Below are 21,029 nucleotides of genomic sequence, written 5' to 3' on the forward strand. Positions count from 1 at the left end.
TACCTCTTGTGTCACTGCTGCAAGTCTGCCATCCTGAGACCTCCCTTCACTATCATCCTGCAAATTCTCCTTCAGTGTTCTCTTATTTTTTAAATTATTTTACACTTTTAATTGAATGAAGCATATCTTTTAATATCTTGCTCAGAAAAGATACACAATATAGTAATTGTTTGACACCATGAATGCCTGAAAATAGTATGCTTTTTTATTTGATTGGTAGTTTGCATGCAAAATTCTGGTTCATTTTTAAAGAACTACTTCATTATCCTCTCACTAGCTTTCAGTTACTGTTGTAAAGTTCAATAACATGTTTATTCCTGAATTATGACTAATAAAACTATTATGGTGGGTAAAAATGGTACAAGAAACTACATAGCGAAAATAAATATCATATAATATGATCAAGAATAAGAAGATGTATTTGGAGACTAAAGACAAAAGCAAATATTACAGCAGATATTATAATTTCAAATATATTATTTACACTAAGTTGGAGTTTTATTAAATCTATCTGGTATTTTTGGATACTCTCTATATAATAAATAAATCCCTGTGTTAAGAAGTCATTATGGGGCTGGGGTTGTGGCTCAGTGGTAGAGCGCTCGCCTAGCACATGCAAGGCCTGGTGTTCAATCCTCAGCACTACATAAAAAATAAATAAATAAAATAAAGGTATTGTGTCCAACTACAACTGAAAAAAATAATAATATAAAAAAATACAGAGCCACATCAATGTTTATAGCAGCACAATTCACAATAGCTAGACTGTGGAACCAATCTAGATGCCCTTCAGTAGATGAATGAATTAAAAAAAAATGTGGCATATATACACAATGGAATATTACTCAGCAATAAAAGAGAATACAATTATGACATTTGCAGGTAAATGGATGTAGTTAGAGAAGATAATGTAAGTGAATTAGCCAATCCCAAAAATCCAGAGGCCAAATGTTTTCTTTGATATAAGGAGGCTGATTCATAGTGAGATAGGGAGCAGAAGAATGGGAGGAAAAGAGGAACTCTAGATAGGGCAGAATAGTTGGAGGGAAAGGGAGGGGGCATGGAGTTATTAATGATGGTGGAATGTGATGGTCATTATTATCCAAATTACAGGTATGAAGACACAAATTGGTGTGAATATACTATGTATACAACCAGAGATATGAAAAATTGTGCTCTATATGTGTAATAAGAATTGTAATGCATTCCGCTGTGATATATAAATAAAAAATAAATAAATTTAAAAAAATAAAATAAAGAAGTCATTATGATGTTCTTAGAAATTATGGCCATAATTGTTATGGCCAGTAGATATGAGGAATAAATGAAAAGTATAAAGGAAGGTGCATGATATGTACTAAATAGGTCATTTATTCATATTATAAATTTATTCACACTATTCATCATGGTGCTATACAAATTGTGCATGAAAACCTTACTTAAGTGATGGGTTTAGTAATAATTTAGACCTTTCACTCAGATATGGAACCACTAAATGAACAACACATTTGGGAGCAATTGAGAAATGTACTGTCAAACATTCCTAGGAAAAAAGGACATCCTTAAAACACTGAAAAGAAGACTACAAATAACGAGAAATAGAGCAGAGTAAACTTCTAGGCAATAGCAAGGATAAGGGCCCTGCCCAAGGTGGCATTCTGACAAACACACATCAAGGCAACACATGAAAGTGCCCATAATGTTTAAAAAATTCAGTAACACTATTTAACTTCTAGATCACCACTGGATTATGTTAGAAATAGAGTAAATCTAGATGTGACAGTGATTTTCCTTGGCCTGTAACTACAGCTAAAGAGTCAACAAAACAAAACACAAAACAAAATTTTTTTTTCCAAAAAAAAATCTCATAAAGATTTCCGTCATTACTAATATCCAGAATAAATAAATGGCTTCTCTAAGAAGTAAAAAATAAATTTATAACATCATAAACAATAACAAACTAGCTACGAGAAAGCTGTCAACATGTCCTATCTCACTTAACTGACACTAAATAAGTGCTTATTACTATGGACCAGGTACTGAGCTAAGCATATAAAAACACACGAAGATTAGACAAAGTTTCTTCCCTCAAAGCACTGAGCCCAAGAGAAAGGCAAATTAGTAACCAATTAAAATATTATCACAAACTGCACTCCTTGTATTTCCTCCAATAGACATAAACTCCTTGAGGGGAGGAATTTATTTTGTCAACCCTTCAGCCTCTGAACGGAGTTATTGACATACTGACCCTAGAAAAATAAAGGAAAGGTATTTATATGTTCATTCATTCCAGAAATATTTAATATACTCCCTCTATGAATCAGTCACTGTTCCAAGCACTTACAATAAATCAGTAAACAAAATGGAAAAAAATGTCCCTGCCATTCCAGCTCCCACAGCAGATCAAAGTTATTAGCCAGTTAAAAAAAGAAAGGCATTTAAGTTCAAACACACTGAGTTTTAAGGGATTCTCAGATCCATTCATTGACTTGAAATATGTACTCCAGGTTAAGTTCAGTTTTTATGCCACAGATCTTGGAAAAGGAAGGATATTGCTACACTATTGGTTAATTTATTAATGTTTCCTGAGATAATTTAACAGTGACAACTTCTTACCTCTCAGGTTAGACAACCAATGTTGACCCATATCTGAAAAACAAAATTGCAAAGAATGCAATATAACCTTAAATCTTGGAGTTGTCTGACCTTCTTATGCACCTCCCCAGGGTAGGGAGGCATCAACTAAACATATAGATAAAATTCAGAGATGCACCAGAGATGCAGACCACAGATTTTTGCTATGAGAATCATGAAGAGAAATACTGTAGGCCAGAATGTAAGACAAGTGCCTTAAGCCAAACATAGATTTAGCACTGCATCACTGTGAACAGAAACTTGGTTGACTGAAATCTCTTATCCCTTTCTCAAGTAGTATATTTCATAAATTGCAGAAGAGTATCTAATAAGTAAATATTATATCAAAAAATGGATGGCTCTCAGTAAATGTTATTTGCAGATAAACACTGAGTTAATGAATCTACTATCAGACAAAATAAAACTCTAATAGAGAAATTATTTTTCAATGAATTGTTTATGAAATATTATATAGACTATCTATCATATCTTTATTATCAAACATGAATTTCAATGAAAAGTTCTATCCCCAGCCAGTCTTTACTTCATGTAGGTTATCTGCAGCTGAACAAGTATAAGCCAATATATAAATTATAATTTATTAAAAAATAAGCATTTTTGTGTTTGCAATTATCAATTATCAATTTTCAATCATTGTGCACTGTAGAACAATCAGGAAAAGAAAACCAAGGAAATAAAAGTTAGAGTAAAAATAAGAATTTATAATGCCCTGCTCGACTTTGAGAACTCAGAGTCCCTTGTATGTTCTCTTCCCACTTCCCACTTTATTTTGGTTATTTATGTTCTTGTGTTATCTACTAGACATATAGAAACTATTCAAGATAGCATACAGACTAATCTTTCTAAACTAGCAAATGGAGTTGTTAGGAGATAAAAAAGTGCTTGTCAAATATTTGTTGAAGAAATAAAGACACTAATATTCATGTCAATATTAAAATAAAAAGTAAGTTTCATAATGCCATCCTGAAGTATTTTATTATGTAGCTTTCTCAATAGAGACTGCTGACTTTCACTGACTTTAAAAGACAAACATTATGTGTTTAACAAATGGAAATTCTTAAATTCATTGATTAAAATAGATGCTTTAGAAATAGACTCAATTTTCAGTGCCTGTTTACAGCTCTTTACACTCAATGCTTTTCTGAGAGGAGCAATATTAGAACATGTCACTTTAAATCCTCAGTCTGCAGCATGTGAACAAGTCCAACAATATTACTGTGGTAGATACACAATGCAGTACAGCCATGTCACAAATTATACTGAATGCTTCTCTCTACTATACGCAGGGAGATATAATTCAAGAAGAATCAACTGCTAAGAATGATGACAAAGATAATGATGATGATGATGATGACGATGATGACGATGATGACGATGACGACAACAGCAACAACAAAATATCCTTAACAGGATCATTAAAACATCTCTAAACTAAATGAAGGAAAACATGTGCTGCCCAATTTGCTTAATCTATCCATGGAAGATACTGCAAGTGAATTCAGAAAAATACATAGATACTCTTGGAGAAAATACACAAGATCTGGAATTTTAAAATGTTGGTTGTGCCTGAATCAAAGCCTATTTTCATTTCTCCATATAACAATGCTCTAAAACCATTAAAACTTGGAGAAACATAAAGAATCTTACTAAATAAAGTACATGAAGCACTGCTTGGTATTGTGGTGCACACCTGTAATCCCAGTGGCTTAGGAGGGTAAGGCAGGAGGATCACAAGTTCAAATCCAGCCTCAACAACTTAATGAGACCTTGTCTCTAAATTAAAAAAAAAAAAAAAGAGCTGGGGATGTGGCTCAGTGGTTAAGCACCCCTGGGTTCAATTCCCAACCTCTTCCCCCCAAAAAAGTGTATGAAGCCTATTTTCAAATGAAGGAAGAGACACTTGTACCTGTGAACAAAATGGAGTAAGAACAAACCTATCTTAAAAAAGGAAGAAAGAAAGCAATAAAGGGTTGAGACATGGGAGACCAAGTGTGCTCTATGATAGGTCTAGCTTATAGCCTTGAGAGAGATTTGACAACAGGGAGAGGAACTGAGGAGAAGTGAAGCAGTCTCCCTGAGTTGAGTAGACAAAGCTCAGAATTTCAGGAAACCAGGGCAGCTATGACTCACAGGACAGAGAAAGGAGAACCAAAAAGACTGAAGCCCCCTTGGATTGCTCAGCAGAGCACCAATCAGAACTTGTGTGGAAGACTACTCTGGGCTAGAGAAAGGCCAGAAACAGAGCCTGTTCCCACCAGTCTAACCAAGCATTTGATAGGAGTGTTCAGGAACATCTTGCTTCCATTATAGGAAGTAATCTGCCTTACAGGAGCAATGCTCCAAATCTACCTAACAAATCATAAAAGCAGAACTTAAAAAAAAAGTCAAACTGTTTCCACATAACTGGATCCAAAAAAAAAAAAAAAAAAAAGCTCAAAAGATTAACAAAAATATCTAGAATCCAACTTAGTAAAATTCAAACATTTGCTATCTAATCAAGGATTATAAGGCATGCCAAGAGGCTGAGAAGCACATAAAGAAGAAAACAATTCATCAAAACCAGTCCAGAACTGAAGGAGATATCAGAATTAGGAGACAAGGCCATTAAAATAGTTATTATAACCATAATTTATATCTACTTTTAAAAAGCCCCAAGTCAGAATTCTGGAAATACATAGCATACTGTCTGAGATGAAAAAGTATTGAGATGAGATTAGTGGCAGTTTAATGAGAAACGACTAATGAAATTGAAGACACTGCAATAGAAATCATCCAAATTTAAACCAAAACCCAAGGAAGAAAAAGAACCCCAAAATAAAAGAGAAGCAGTGATCTATGAAACAATTTCAAGCAACCTAATGTTACTTGGGTCCACTAGAAAAAAGAGTAATGGGCTGGGGTTGTGGCTCAGTGGTAGAGCGCTTGCCTCGCACTTGTGAGGTCTTGGGTTTGATCCTCAGCACCACATAAAAATAAATAAATAAAAATAAAGATATTTGAGAGAGAGAGAGAGAGAGAGAGAGAGAGAGAGAGAGAGAAAAGGACATTTGAAAAACAATTGGTTAAAATTTTTTCAAAATTAATGAAAACTATAAAATTAAGAAATTCAATAAGTTCCAGCCACAAGACATATGAGAAATACTATGGTAGCACATAATCAACTTTCTAGAAACCAGATATAAAGAGAAAATTTTTAAAGCAGCAAGAATAATAAAGTAATGTTACATTCAGAGGAATAAACTTAATAAAAAGTCATATTTCTTGTTAGAAATAATGCAAGCCATGAAGTACTGACCAACAAAAACAGTCAACCCAGATCATGGTACAAGAAAAAAAAAATCTGTAAAAAAAAAAAAAAGCAAATAAAAATGTTCTCAAACACACAAAGCTAAAAAAGAGAAGGTCCTCCCTCTACAAGAAAAGCAAGTCATTTAGGCAGAAGGAAGATTACAGCAGATAGAAATGTGGAATTACACAAAAGAATAAATAACATCAAGACAGTAACCAAATGTGTAAATATGCATATATGCATTTCTTTTTCTTCTTTTTTTTGAACTTTAATTGACTATTACACACAATTCTTAAGAATGATTTGTGAGATTTATAACATATGTAAAAGTAAAACACAGTTAACCATATCATAAAGACCAAGAGTTAAGAAATGCAAATACAATATTAAAAGTATCAAGTAGTATAATATCACAGAAAGGTATGTTGTGGTAAGTTAAAGATGTAGACTATGAATTCTAAAATAACCAGCAATATTATAAAATAATTAGCTTATAAACTAACAAAGAAGATTAAATGAAATAGTAAAATACACTTCATCCATCCAAAAGACAGCAGAAGGAAAAGAAAGAATAAAGAATAAATGGGACAAAGATAAAAATAAATAGCAGAATGATATCCAAATCTAACCATATCAATGATTATATTAAATGCAAATGTTTAAACATTTAGAAAGCAGGTCAGATAGGATTTAAAAAAAAAAAAAGCAAAACTAAACTACACACTGCTTCCAGGAAACATACTTTAAATAAAAAGACCCAGTAGGTAAAAAGTAAAAGGATGGGAGAGAATAAGCCAGAATAATAGAAGCCAAAAATGCTAAAATGGCTACAATATTATGGACAAAGCAGATTTGAGAGCAAAGAATAACAGCAAACAGAAAGATCATTTTAAATGACAAAAGAGTCAAAAACTCAGAAAGAAATAACAGCCCCAGAGGTTTTATGCACCTAATAAGGAAGATTAAAAAAACAAAAAACTGATAGAAATGCAAGGAGGGATAAACAAATTCATAGATGCAGAGGTCAGTGTCATTATCTACTGATAAAAAAACCTTTAGGCAGAAAAGCCAGCAAATACACACACACACACACACACACACACACACACACACACACACTAAGCTTAAACACTGTCAAGCAATTTGGCCAGATTGACTTTTTGCAATACTCCACTCAATGACAGTAGAATACACGCTTCTCCTAAAGTGCATGCAATATATGTACCAATATATTATGGGACATAAAACAAGTATCAACAAATTCAAAAGGATTCCAATTGCAAAATATGGTGACCTGAGTTAATAACAATCATATTCATACTTGAAAACTGCTCAGAGAGTAAAGATGAAGTGTTTTCACTAGGGAAAAAAAATGATACACATAAGAGGAACTGGACATGTTAATGAGCTTAGCAATTCCAAAATGTACATTTGTTTCAAAACATCATATTACATACTCGAAATATACTTTCTATTTTTTAAATAAACTGAAAAAATAGCAAAGGATTAAAACAATGCAAAATATAATTTGACTATTATAAATTAGAAACCAGACAGATCATTACAAAATCCCCAAATGTTTAAAAATTTTAAAAACTCATTACTCAATTACTTATGGATAAATGAAACACACAAAAAGAAAAAGCACAACATATAAAAATGTGTGGGATACCACTAAAGGAATGAATTCTTGGGGAGAAAATTATAGCATTAAATGACCACCTGAGCTACTACTTTAAGAAACTAAAAAAGATAAGCAAATTAAAAACAGAAAATAATGAATTAACATATATCAAAGCAAAAAAATCAATGAAGTAGAAAACAAAATTAACAGATTCAAATCAATGAAACCAGAATTATTTCTTTGAGAAGAACCATAAAATTATTAATCTACTAGACAGACTGATTTGGAAAACAGAAAAAAAAAATTATGAAAATTAAAAATGAAAAAGTAAAGAAAATTTCAAGTCCTACAATTTTTTATTGATACATTTGACACAATCTATCAAAGTTTGCTCAAGGGGAATTTTGAAAAACATGAATATATATTTATATTTTACATCTATTTATATTTTAAATTTAAGTATTTTTAATCTGTAGTTAAAAAACTTTCCCATAAAGCAAAATCCAGGCCTGTAAGCTTTCACTAATCCTTCCAGAAAACACAAGAAAAGGAATCCCCTCCTAACTCATTTGGTAGGCCAGCATTACCTGTTATCAAAATTGCACAGCCATTATCAGAAATGAAAATCACACATCAAAATCCTTCACACACACACACACACATACACACACACACACACACACACGAAAAAAAAAAAAAAAAAAACCTCAACAAAAACTTAGCAAATTGTATTTAATGACCTACGAAATAAATAATTCATCATGATGAACTATGGTCTATATTACAAAGTTGTTTTAAAATAAAAAAGTACAAAAAAGTCAATATATTTTGTCTTATAAAGAAAATAAAGGAGAAAAATCATATAATCATTTCAACAGATGCAGAAAAAGCATCTGACTAGATCTAATGTCCATTCATAATAATAGTAAAAATATCTCAATGAATCAGGCACATATAGGAACTTCCTAAACCTGATAAAGGGCATCTTAGAAAATCCTAAAGCTAACACCATTCTTAATAGAAACAAAATGAGTAAATTGTGATCTATTCATTCTTCAGGATAATCTCAGTAATAAAAATGAACCATCAAATGCAACACTGACAAATCTCACAAAAAACGCTGGGCGCAAAAGAATACATACTCTATGTCTGAATTAACATAAAGCTCAAAAGTCAGGCAAAACTGAATTATAAAGTTTAAGAACTTAAACTTAGGTGATGTTAACTATAAAAGAAAGCAAAGAAGTAGCTGAACAAAAAGAATAAAAAATTTTTCAGATTTTTGGAGGATTTCAGATTTCAGACTTTTGATTAGGGATGATCGACCTATAAGGTGTCCTTAGGAAGGGAAGGTATGATGACAGGGTGGGAGGGAGTAAGATGCTTCTGAACTCTCGGTATGTTGTATTCCTTGTGCAAGAAGGTAGTTACAAGAATGCTCAGCTGGTAAAAATCACTGAGCTGTATATTTTTGTTTTGTGCACTTTTTTGTATGTATACTAATGAAAGACAAAGTTAAAATGAAAATGATGGTATATAGTGATTTAAATAAAGAGATAAAAAGAATAGTTTAACAAGGATATCCACTTGTGAGTCACAATGTATAAACTACTGGCAAGTGGCAAACTAGTTATAGTATTGAACCATGAATTTAAATATTCTTAAATGTAGTTTAAAAATAGGTATAGCTTTTAAAATCGAGATACACACAATTAAACACTAGTGTTGTCAAGTTAAGGTGCCCCTAATGCATAAAAATTAGGGCAAAGACAGGATAATAAAATTATGTGAAATATGCTCATTTATCAATTTCCAAATAAATTTGATTTATTTTTAACTGACATCTTAATTATCCATATTTACATCTGGAATATAACAACTTTTCTCTCTTTTAACAACCTGAGACAAACAAAATGTTATGATTATACATTAGCTATGTCTCCTCAGTTTCTACAGCTGAAATGTCATGTCAATTACTTAATAAGATTTAATTTTACCTTGTTTAATCTGTCCTTGCACAATATTACTGGAAGTTGGAGGAGAATCCCTTGCCTTAGAAAGGTCTGGGGTGCTTGGTCTAGGTGGCCTTTAAATAGAAGAAAAAAATACATGTATATATTCTTTCATATTTTCATATTTCTAGAACTACTTAAAATATTGTTTTCTAGATTCAAATTAATTGCAAAGAAACATAAAAAACATTCTCAATTTACTGTTCCAAAAAGATGGCTTTTTAAGAATTTTATATGCACTAACATTTTCCATTTCAAATTTTAATATGATAAAACAATTACATGATTAAGCAAGTAGCAAGTAAAAATTTTATACCTACAATTTATACTATTAGTTCAAGAAATATTTATGAACATTCCAATATTTACCACTGACGGGTAAATATTCTTAATTCTCCATTCTTCAATATTAGCATGCTAAGATTTCAGCCAACCCATTATCACTGGTGCAAATGAATTCATGGAACAATATATTAGATTTTAAAAGTACTCAGTCCTAACATATAAAAAAAAGGCATTAAGGCATTACAAAATCTTGGACCCAGAAGCAGAAGATCTTAGTTTGGATTCTGGCTCTATCACTGATTGCAGATGTGACCTTGTACAAGTCACTTCACTTATCTGAGTTTTCTTAACTATAATGAAAGGATGATAAAACCATTTACCTTATAGAGTTAAGAGCACCAATGAGTTAGTTTTTGTAAAATACTTACAACAAAACCTAACACAGAGTAAGTGCTATATAATTATTTGTTTAAAAAAATTCTTGATATGGTGGTCAACTCTCAATAAAATATAATAAAAAGTTGTCTTCATAACCTGGGGAAAATAGAAACCAGCATGCAAGCTAGATGTTCTAAAAACATTAATACAGTACTCTGGTTTTCAAAAATTGTTTTCTCTTTCCCTGCTGAAAAATTCAGATTATACTTACAAAATTCTGAAGCCAGTCACTGAAAACATATCATTCATTGCATCTGTGTTTGAGAAGCATTTTAAACTAGTACACAATTTTAAAATCATATTTATTCAAGAGCTAGTCTATATGATCAATCCCCACATTCTAAACCCCCTTTTAATAGCCAGTAAGTTTTTTATGTATATATAAAATTACATATATTATATATATATATATCTTAAACTAAGCATTTTAGAGACTTGTGTTTTAAAATTTAAAGGGGAAACACTGAAATGGTCTAAGTATTTAGAAACAAAAAAAAGTAACAATAACAAAAATAGGTTTCTTTTTTAAAAACTTAAAAATAAAATCAAACTATCATGGTCACACCTGGTAGGACCCTTCTTCATATGGTCACCAATAAAAGTTGCATTGGTCATACTCATTAAAGTATTTGCCAAAGATATGATAGACAGGAGATGTTGGGTGGTGACTGCTCGGGATACTCCGTAAGTCCCCTTTCCTACTCCCTCCATTGCTGGCAACTTCCTTCCTGCTTCTGCTTTCCCATGTGGTAGTTTACAAGCAGCCTGATTATACCCAGGCAGCATCAGTGACATATGACCTCCTCTCGATAAAAGGCCAAATGATACTGTACAGTGTGGCTTCAGCATTCCAAGACGATCAAGACAAACTTCATCCAGAACTTCATTCAAACCCCAGGCATGAAGGCAGGACATGAACAATTTTGCAGTGTCCATAGTTAAGTTATATTCTAATAGGGTCAAGGGCTTAGATTTGCTGGCCCGATACTCAGGATCACTTTCTTCCCTTCTCTGCCTCATTATCTCTTCATCTTCCTCTTCATCATCAAGGAGATGTTCCTTTATGTTCTCTTTGATAGTTTCTTTCACTTGTTGGAAGAGAACTGCTGCTCGTTTTCCAGTTAGAAAAGAGCCCCCTTTGTCTGAACTGCCAGATGCTTTTTGCAAATTCTCTGGGGAAATAAGCGCAGTATTCGGCCTAGAGGCTTCTTCAGTCAGGAGTTGAATAATCAACGCTTCCACATCAAAGAAAAGCACGTGTATGTCCGGGTCTGTGAGGTTTGTCTTTATTGCTTGAACCATCAGGGAGTTATGAGAATATTTAGGTAAATTCCCCTGCAACAGATATTTTTAAAAAATGGTTATAATTAAAAGTGTTTAATTTTACTATTCATTAATGAACAATAAATAGCAGAATTAAAATGCTTCTTAAGCTGTCTTTTCAGGGGTTTATCTCATTAAAAATAACACCAACTTTGCAAATCAGCAGCAGCATGTTAAAGAACCATTTTATACAATTAGAACTGTATGCTGAAACAATCATAAAATGTCATTAATTAAAAATCAGGGGCTGGGGTTGTAGCTCAGTGGTAGAGTGCTTGCCTACCATGTGTGAGGCACTGGGTTCAATTCTCAGCACCACATATGAATAAAACAAAGGTCCATCAACAACTAAATTAAAAAAATTTAAAAAAAAAGATTTTTAAAAAATCAAAGAAAAAGTGTCTTATTGAAGCAAGGAGTCTCTTTGCTCATAGAAGAGATTAAAATTTGTTTCAATAACTTATAGGCAAATTCTGTCTCTATGAATGAACTACTGTTCTACCGAAAGAGTTCGAGTATTCTGACTTCCAATCCTTTGACATTACTGTACCACCAAATCCTTTCTTCAGCTAATTTGCCTACAGTCCCTCCCTGTTCACAGATTCCCTTCCCTCAGTATAGAGAACATATTCAAGTCTTTTTTGTTGTTGTTCCAGATCCTGAAATGTTAGTCTGACCATTCCCCTTCTATTCCCCTCCCCTTCTACTGTCCCTTTTAGTCAAATTTAGTGAAAGTAGTACAGTAAATCCAGTGGGAACTCTTCAGTCTTTGTCCTTCCTAATCTTTGCAGTTATTGCTATTGTTGTTATTCCTGAGAGACTGAGAATATAAATAAAGAGAAAGAATAAAAAACCACCTTATAGCATCCCTGAATCCCCACCTACTGCCCCCAGAGAGCCAAGCTATCTAATTCTGACCCTTCCCCCTCCTCGGCAGCCACCTGCTGGCTCATTATTCCTTTGGCACTAGAACTATATCACCTGTAAGTAGCTGCTCCCAAATTCCAGCCAGACCGGCCTCTGAAAGTAATTCCAGTCCTGTATTTCCACATGCTAGTAGTTGGATGGCCCACGGAGCCAGCCTCCTATTTAACACGTGTCACCTATACCCTCCCACTAAGCCTGCAGTGTCTTCTTAGTCCTCAAGAACCACTACTCCTTCTTACTGCACCTTCACCACAGAAATTCAGACCCTGGGTCTGCCGCTCAAGTCAGGCTGTACAGGCATTCATCTTGCCTTACCCCAAGTCCACCCCCACAGAGCCACAGACTTCCTTCTGAGGCACAAATCTAATCATGTCACTCTTCTGCCAAAAAACATTCCATTATCATATATTATTAAGAGAAATAGATAATAACAAATTTTGAAAACTAAATCAAAATATAGATGAATGTCTGATCTGGAGATGAGAAATGATAAGCATGCTTAAAATTTTCTACTGTAAAAACAATTGTTAAAAGGCAAGTAAGAAATAGAAATAAAATATGCCAGAAATAATACTAATGAAGTTATATAATCTATACAAAATTTTTTAAGTAAATAAGAATACTAATGCCCAAATAAAAGGGAAAAAACATAAGGTCAAAGATAATTCACAGTAAAAGAAACATAGTCAATAAAAACACGGAAAACCTGCTCAAACTAGTTATCAAGGAAATTGCAGTTAAAATAACCACATCACTTATAAAATTTGTTAACAAGAAACACTAAAACCTGTATAGTGAAAATCAAATCAACACACAGCAGATGTGCAAGCTTTTGGAACAGTAATTTGACAAAATACTTTGTGAACCCTAAAGATTAAAACATTGTTTGATACAATATGTTTATTTCCAGGATCCTAACCTAAATATTAAGTCAGAAATACAGACAAGGACTTATATACAAGGATGTTCAGTGAAGCAGCATCCTAATTTTGGCATCTGTTTTTTTAAAAATTGGAAACAACCTAAATATATAATAAGGACATAGGTAAATAATTTGAGCATAGCCATATGTAAGAATGAATGTTGCAATCATTACAAATCATGCTTTCTAGGTATAGTTAATCACATGGCAAAATGCCTATGTTCCACTTTTAAGTGAAATAAAACTACATAGTCACGTGCATGTGCAGAGTATAGTCCCAATTTCACTTATTTAACACTTAAATATATGAGTATAGCAAGAGAGACTGGAAAGAAACAGCACACAAAATGTTAATTGTAATATCTTGTAGTGGAATTATAGAACATTCTGTTTGTATTTCTAATTCTTACATTATAAATAATGCATATTATTTTCATAACTAGAAAAATAATGCTCTGAAATAAAATGCATAAAGTTCAAGACCATTGATTTGATAAAATACTTTTCCAGTTTTAATCAACGGGCTCCTACACCATAAAGAATTCTTCAAGTAGATCTTATCACTACCCCTTTATATAAACTTTTCTGAACTGATGTTTAAAGGAGGATGGCATATAATTTTTTTTTAATCGAAGGATTGAACCCAAGGGTGCTTAACACTGAGCCATATCCGCAAGCCCTTTTTATTTTTTATTTTGAGACAGAGTCTCACTAAGTCGCTTAGAATCTCATTAAGTTGCTGAGGCTGGCTTTGAACTTTCGATCCTCCTGCTTCTGCCTCCCAAGCTCCTGGGATTACAGGTATACGCCACCATGCCTGGCTTAAATATTTTCATAAAACACTTAAACAACCTAAGTAATGTGATGAATTTATACTGCATATTAGTAAATATGAAGTTACATATAGGAAGTAAAAAAAATCAAGGCTTTCTGAGTCTTACTCCTGTATTTAATTCACTCATTCTACACTCACCTCAGGGCCTATTATGTTCTATATTTGTGCAAGGCACTGAGGACAAAAAGAAGAGTAAGAAATGGCTTTTCTAGTCATGGAACCTAAGTAACAGATTGAATTGAATAACAGAGAATGACATGTAATAACAGGGTAGTATGAATGGTACTATAAAAAGAGGGGGGTTGCAAGGCACAAGAAAGGGACACAATGGAAAAAGTACCAACTCCACCTGGAGTGACCAAGAGCACTTCATAAAAAACGGTATGAAAGAGCACTCCTGGCAGAAAGGTAGCAGGATATGAAAAAGAACAAGGATCCGAAACATCACAGGATAGACACTGATAAAACCCACAGGTGAAATCAATATAAAGAATGCAAGGAATGCTTCCCTGGAGTATCGGGGTCACATTAAGGCTTTTGAACTTGATCTTGCAGGCCCGGGAGCCACTAAACAACTTTTCTCAGAATCATCAGGGGTGTTTGGGAAATACAGATTCCTGGGCCTGATATCAGACCTGAATCTATATGTCTAAGAATGTGCCAGAATCTGTACAATGAGTACTCAGATGATCTGATGCAAGGAAGTTTGAAAACTACTATCCAAACCCTTTAATGGAGTAATATGATCAAATTCAATCATATAAAGTCTTCCACCAGCAATGATTACCAAAAAGGAGCTACAGCAGCAACAGGAATATGAAATGGAGGCAACAGAAGCCATCCAGGTGAAAGTATGCAGTAGAGATGAGAATGTAAACTGTGGGATGGAAGGAGATGCTGACCTTTTCTCACAGCACTGTGCTTTATACTGGCTTTTTCAAACATTGGACCTGTAAGCTACTCTTAATGCTTTGTACCTTCCAACACTAATGTCAGTGAACAACACATAAAATTATGTATAATAAGTGTATCATATCTAATATAACATCAGTGATATGAAAACTTATTGTTAATAATGATAGCTACTACATACTAAACCATTGCTACAGCCCAGGCACCACGCTAGATATGATGGTAGCTTATGTCACTGCAAAAGGTAAAATACTACCTTATAACACTGCTAAGTAGACAGACCTGACATGAGGTAGGAACAACTAGATGAAACAAGGAGAACTCCACAGTGCTTTAAGAGATATTGTTTTCCCAGTAAAGATCTGCAAAATTCTTTTAGCAAAGAGATAGGGATGATGTGGCACAAAGAATGCAAGAGCAAACATGTTTGGTAAAGAAATTAGTGAAGCAGCAAGAGCAGCTTAAAGTAAAAAGAAGGCAAGAGTGAGGACACAAGGTAGACCTCAAACTCTCTCATGAGATGTCAGCCACACATGTGCCCCTTTCGGCACCCCCAGATTTTCCCATTTCTGTCTTTCTGGAGGTACTCCAGCAGATAGTCATGTGCTTGGACTACTAGAAGGTTATCTAACATCTGGTACCATGACATCTTCATGTGATTGTGTGAGAGTCCTCTTATCATTCTCAGAGCTACTTATTGTGTCATTGTGCAAACCCTGTACTTACCAGTAACTCACAGAAAGAGTAAGGAAAAGAAAAATGCCACCAAAATGAAACAGCTGAAAGTAGGGAAAAACCAAAGTAAAACAGGAGAAAAAAGTAGATGAGCTGTAATCTCTGACATCACCAAGTCCTGCAGAGCCTGTGTTACCTGACAAGTGGCTTCTCTAATGTAAAAATCTTACTACAACAAAATACACATGCCCAGCAAAGTTATCCACTGACCCATCTTATTTTCTAACTAGCAATGTAAAGTTTAGTTACAGGTAAATGAAAAAAGTATCTATCAAATGCCAAGGGTCTCACCTTAATTATAGATATAGCACTAAGACAAATTCCTTCAAATCACTGTATATTCTTAATAATTTCAAATACAGGCTATCCGATCCAGGAAATATTTAACAGGAATGTTTGCTCTGTCACCTTTATTAAGAACCTCTGAAATGTGTGCTCTCAAATTCATCTTTAATTTATCATAGAAGAAAGATTAAATTCAATTCTACAAATATTTGTGGAGTGCCTATTATCTCCCAGATGCTTGGGAGAAAATAAAGCCTTTTACATTAATGAAATAGTTTCAAAACTTACTTAAAAAGATCCAACAAGGAATCATAAGGTATAAGGTTCACACAAATGAAAAGCTCTCAAAATACTAGTAAAACTCAATGATAAATGCAAAATACACACATATGTCAACACCTACTTAAAAAGCTCATAAGAAAGATATATTTGACATCTTTATTATAAATATCAAGTCTGTTATAACTTTATATTTTCTGTATGAGGAAAATACAGATCTGTCACTTCAGATCTTAAATAAGAACTCTGACTTAAAATACAACAGAAATGCAATGTTGGAAAACAGTATTGTGTTGCTTCCTCACCACTGAAAATCAAACCTGTGGCAGGCAATCATGCAAAGGATACAAGGTAAAATTGTTTCTCAAGTGAAAAACCCCAGGAAAATAACAGCACCATGATGATAGGAGTAATCTTTATTCAAGCATGGATATTTTTTAGTATACATACAAAACAAACATACACTAGATGCAATATACCCCAGCAACAAAAGGCAATAATTTTGAATCCGCTGAGGAAAAAATGTTGATGTTTCATTGTTATAACATTTATCACCATAATAAGTTTGAATACATTCAGGTTAAATCATGTCTGCTGAAACACCTGACAGCTTTCTCCCCTAAAACCAATATCATAATGTTGTAAAAGTCTTAACAAGGATTAATATTTTAAGTGCACTTCATTTATCCAATGACTAAAAGAAATTTAAAACACTGGCAATAATTTTACTCATTCACCATTCAATTCAATGGTCCTGATTTCAAAGCTTACTTAATATCATAATTTTCAAGACTATCCTTTTAAGTAATCTTGTACAATAATATACTGTTTTCATGAACAAGTACTGAGTTCAACATATAATGAATGATATATATGGTTCATATTTCCACATAAAAATAGAGTTGATTTATACCAGAAGGCTTTATTTATACCAGAAGGCTTTATTTATTTATTTATTTTTTAATCAGAATCTGCTTTGAAAGCAGAGATTAAGGATACAAAGAACTGGCAAAAAAATGTCCCAACACACACACACACACACACACACACCCCTCTATAATTGTCAATCTTGAGTCCTAAAATAGAACAAAAGAAAATTTGTACTTGGCAAATCATAAATTTTCTATTTTGCAAAATGAATCATTATACATATATATGTATACATATACATATATATATATATCACACTTATAATGCATATTCTAAAAATTTTTATTTCCTACATATTGTAAGAAAAATTTGTTTATTACTCAATGATCTTTTGTTAGGAAAAATAAAAGAACAATAATTTAAAAAATAATAACTTTCCCCTTGGATTTTGTATATGATATTTTCTTGAAGAAAATCCTTTAGAAGAATTTCTGAAATTCTGATGCACACTGATAAATATAAAAGGTACACTGAATTAAAACAAACTGATGTCTTAAAGTGCTTTTAAAATATTCTAAAAATTACATGGGGAAAAACCTCCCCATCTCCTAAAAAGTATTTACAATACAATTTCAATAATGACTGTTTTAATGTTGGAAAAATGGAAGAAAGGTAGGGAGGAAGGAAGAGAAAGACAGGAGAGACTGGAGAGGGAAACATTAAAAACTAGGAATTATCAAGAAAATGTGTAAGATTGAAGTGGATATTTGGTGCCCTCTGCTGTTGTACTACTGTTAGTTAACACCAGTTGTGAGGGTAAATGAAGGGAGTTCTTTTCAGAGAATCCATTCACACTGAAATCAGATCATATACTATTCACTTATCTTGATTATTTGCTTTTGAATAAGATACGATTCCACAATTGGGTATAAATGACAACGTAGTCATATAGTTCATGTTAGTTCACTTCCTTTCATGTTTCTTCATTAATATCAAATACAAATAAACTAAAAAAAGATATTTAACATATTAAAGGATTTTAATGTTAAAATTTATTTATAAATCATTCCAAAAAAGTAAATTATAAGTATTAAATATAAAAATTTAGATCATGCCTTTTACAAAGAAAACATCTTCCAAAGCTATTTCTACCAGCCATATCTTACTGCATAATAATGCATGAATAACATCCAGATTGTATAAATATATTAATAGTCTTCTTATTATAAATTCATTTACAATATAAATTGTAAAATAGTAGCATAGAAGAGATTGATTTTCTTTTTCTTTCTTTCTTCTTTTTTTTTTTTTTTTTTTGGTACTGGTATTGAACTCAGGGGTACTTGACCACTGAACCACATCCCCAGCCCTATTTTGTATTTTATTTAGAGACAAGGTCTCACTGAGTTGCTTAGCACCTCACAACTGCTGAGGCAATTCTCTGTTTCAGCCTCCCAAGCCACTGGGATTACAGGCGTGCGCCACAGTGCCCAGCCTGATTTCAATTCTTCCCAAAGAGCCAAGTTACCAAAGCAACAAGGCTAGGAGCCATTCTCTACTCCATGGACTTTCATATGAATCGGCTCACTTCCCTAGCATCAATTCCTCTATCTTCCAATAAAAAAAGCTACCTACCTCAGAGAGGTTTTACAAATAGATAATAGATAATGCAAGCAGTATTCTTTTCACTGGTTGGAGGGAGATAATAAAACCTGGCTCATTTTATCTTGAATGTGTTAAAAGTACACATGAAAATAGTGTTAAACCAACTGAAAAGAAAAAAAAAGGAAATTGTAAAATCCCAAAGGTCTATTATAAAATACCTTCTTGGGTATGCCAAATCCCTGCATGCATCTGTAAAGGAATCTGTAAATGGTAACAAGGTGAGATTCTGGGAAGCTCACTTGGTAAGGAAAAGTATAAGACTGAAATGAAAAAAAAAAAAAAAAATACAGCTCTAATCTACCCTGGTCACTGTTGAACAACCCCTAACTTCAGAAATATTGACACTCCATGGATTTAAATCACTTTTAATTTTCTCCTCTTCTCCCTGCCCCATTGGCCCACATCTCACTCTTCTCAGTATGCCAGTTCACCATGCCCACTCACATCTGCACATGGTGCCACCTTTGCCTAAGACATCCGTCCACACTTTTCCTCCTGCTGTCAAGCCTTGTTTCTTAAGAAAGGCCTTCCCAACAACTCCTGAGGTTAGTTCATGTCCTCATGGTTGTGTCCCATGTGGTTCATACCTTAAGTAGTCTAAGGTTCACCAGGATGAATTGCACACCTGTGTCCCACACAGAGCAGGAATTCCTGCTGGGTGTGGATATGATTAATGCATTCTGCAACTGGTTCTAGCTTGGGGCCTAGCTTATGGTATGCACTGAATCTGTGTGGAACAAATGCATGAATCAACCAATCAAGAGTATTAAAACTAGTATGTGATGAACACCGATTGTGGTAAATGTTTTCAAACATCCTATTTTACTTCATTACAACACAATTATTCCAATTTTAAAGGTAAAATCAAATTGAAACTAAAAGGCAAGTCAGTCACTCAGGGTAACACAGCAAGTCAATGGTGACAATATGGGAGAAATCAGGTTCCCCCTATGTCTGCCTCATATTTCCCACGTTTTTAATATCAAGAGGTTCTCAGCCTGAGTTCTACAGAGATTTGAGACCCAGAAGGTGGAAAGAGAAAGGGCGAATGCACTCCACATTAGTCAGCCCTCAAATACTGGGTTATTTATGGAAAGTCAATGCACACCTTGTGCTGAGCACTGGAAATACCAGGAGGAATATCCCATAGTCCTTTGAGAAGCTCTTAGTGAAATACAGAGTGAAGGTTCTTGCCAGGGTGATTCTGACACACTCCAGGGACATTTGGCAATGTCTGGAGGTATCATTGTTGGTTACAACTGGGAGGGGGTACTAATAGCATCTTGTGGAAAGAGACTAGCGATGCTGCTAAAAATCCTACAGTGCACAGGATGGTCCCCACAACAATGAATTACCTAGCCCAAAATGTCAACAGCGCTGAGGTTGAAACACCTGATATAGACAGACATGAAAACACACATCGACTCACTTACATTTATTGGTACAACAGAATAAACACTAGGACAGAAACATAAACCAAGTGCCAGAGAATCAGAGAGGAACATCCTTGGACCCTGCCTGACTCGGCTTTATTAATAGGGACAATGGTCACCAAAGTCAGATTCATGAGATAATTAGGCAGGTGAAGGAAGGGGACATGGCACTCCAGATGCACCAAACAGCAAGTTCTATGTTCTCTGAAAATACGTGTGAAGGAGACTGGAGAACCAAGTTGTTTCACTATAAAAAAACTAAAATCCTGTTTGTGCTGACAAATCCCCTCGTTTTGTCTTCCCCTTTTGTTTTTCCTTCCTCTTCCTTTCCACCCATCCTGCCTGATATGATATCACTCTCACCAAGACTGATTGCTACCTGGTGTGATTGTGACCAAGGTTTGAATATGATTAAGAAAAATAGGTATTTTTACACTAAATAAAAAGAGACAAATGAGTGGAGATATTAGTGGAAAGATCTTCGAATATTTTGCCTATTCCAACCTACTGAGGACACAATATAGAATTTTAAGCACAACC

At 33.7% G+C, this 21,029-nt stretch overlaps 1 protein-coding gene across 2 annotated transcripts in view; it reads right to left on the minus strand.

The window, feature by feature from the left end:
- Wdr7 (WD repeat domain 7) overlaps nucleotides 1-21,029 on the minus strand; it is a 326,007-nt gene that overhangs the window by 215,910 nt on the left and 89,068 nt on the right. Inside the window, exons 15-17 of one of the 2 annotated variants that reach the window (XM_071602717.1) lie at nucleotides 10,869-11,638; nucleotides 9,566-9,654; nucleotides 2,617-2,649 (exon numbers count right to left, since the gene is read on the minus strand). In XM_071602717.1, coding sequence (XP_071458818.1) covers nucleotides 2,617-2,649; nucleotides 9,566-9,654; nucleotides 10,869-11,638 — 892 coding nt within the window. The remainder of the gene's footprint in view (nucleotides 1-2,616; nucleotides 2,650-9,565; nucleotides 9,655-10,868; nucleotides 11,639-21,029) is intronic. The other variant, XM_027949032.2, reaches the window with a different exon arrangement.

Source organism: Marmota flaviventris, chromosome 16 (genome assembly GCF_047511675.1).
Source record: "Marmota flaviventris isolate mMarFla1 chromosome 16, mMarFla1.hap1, whole genome shotgun sequence".
NCBI lineage: Eukaryota > Metazoa > Chordata > Mammalia > Rodentia > Sciuridae > Marmota > Marmota flaviventris.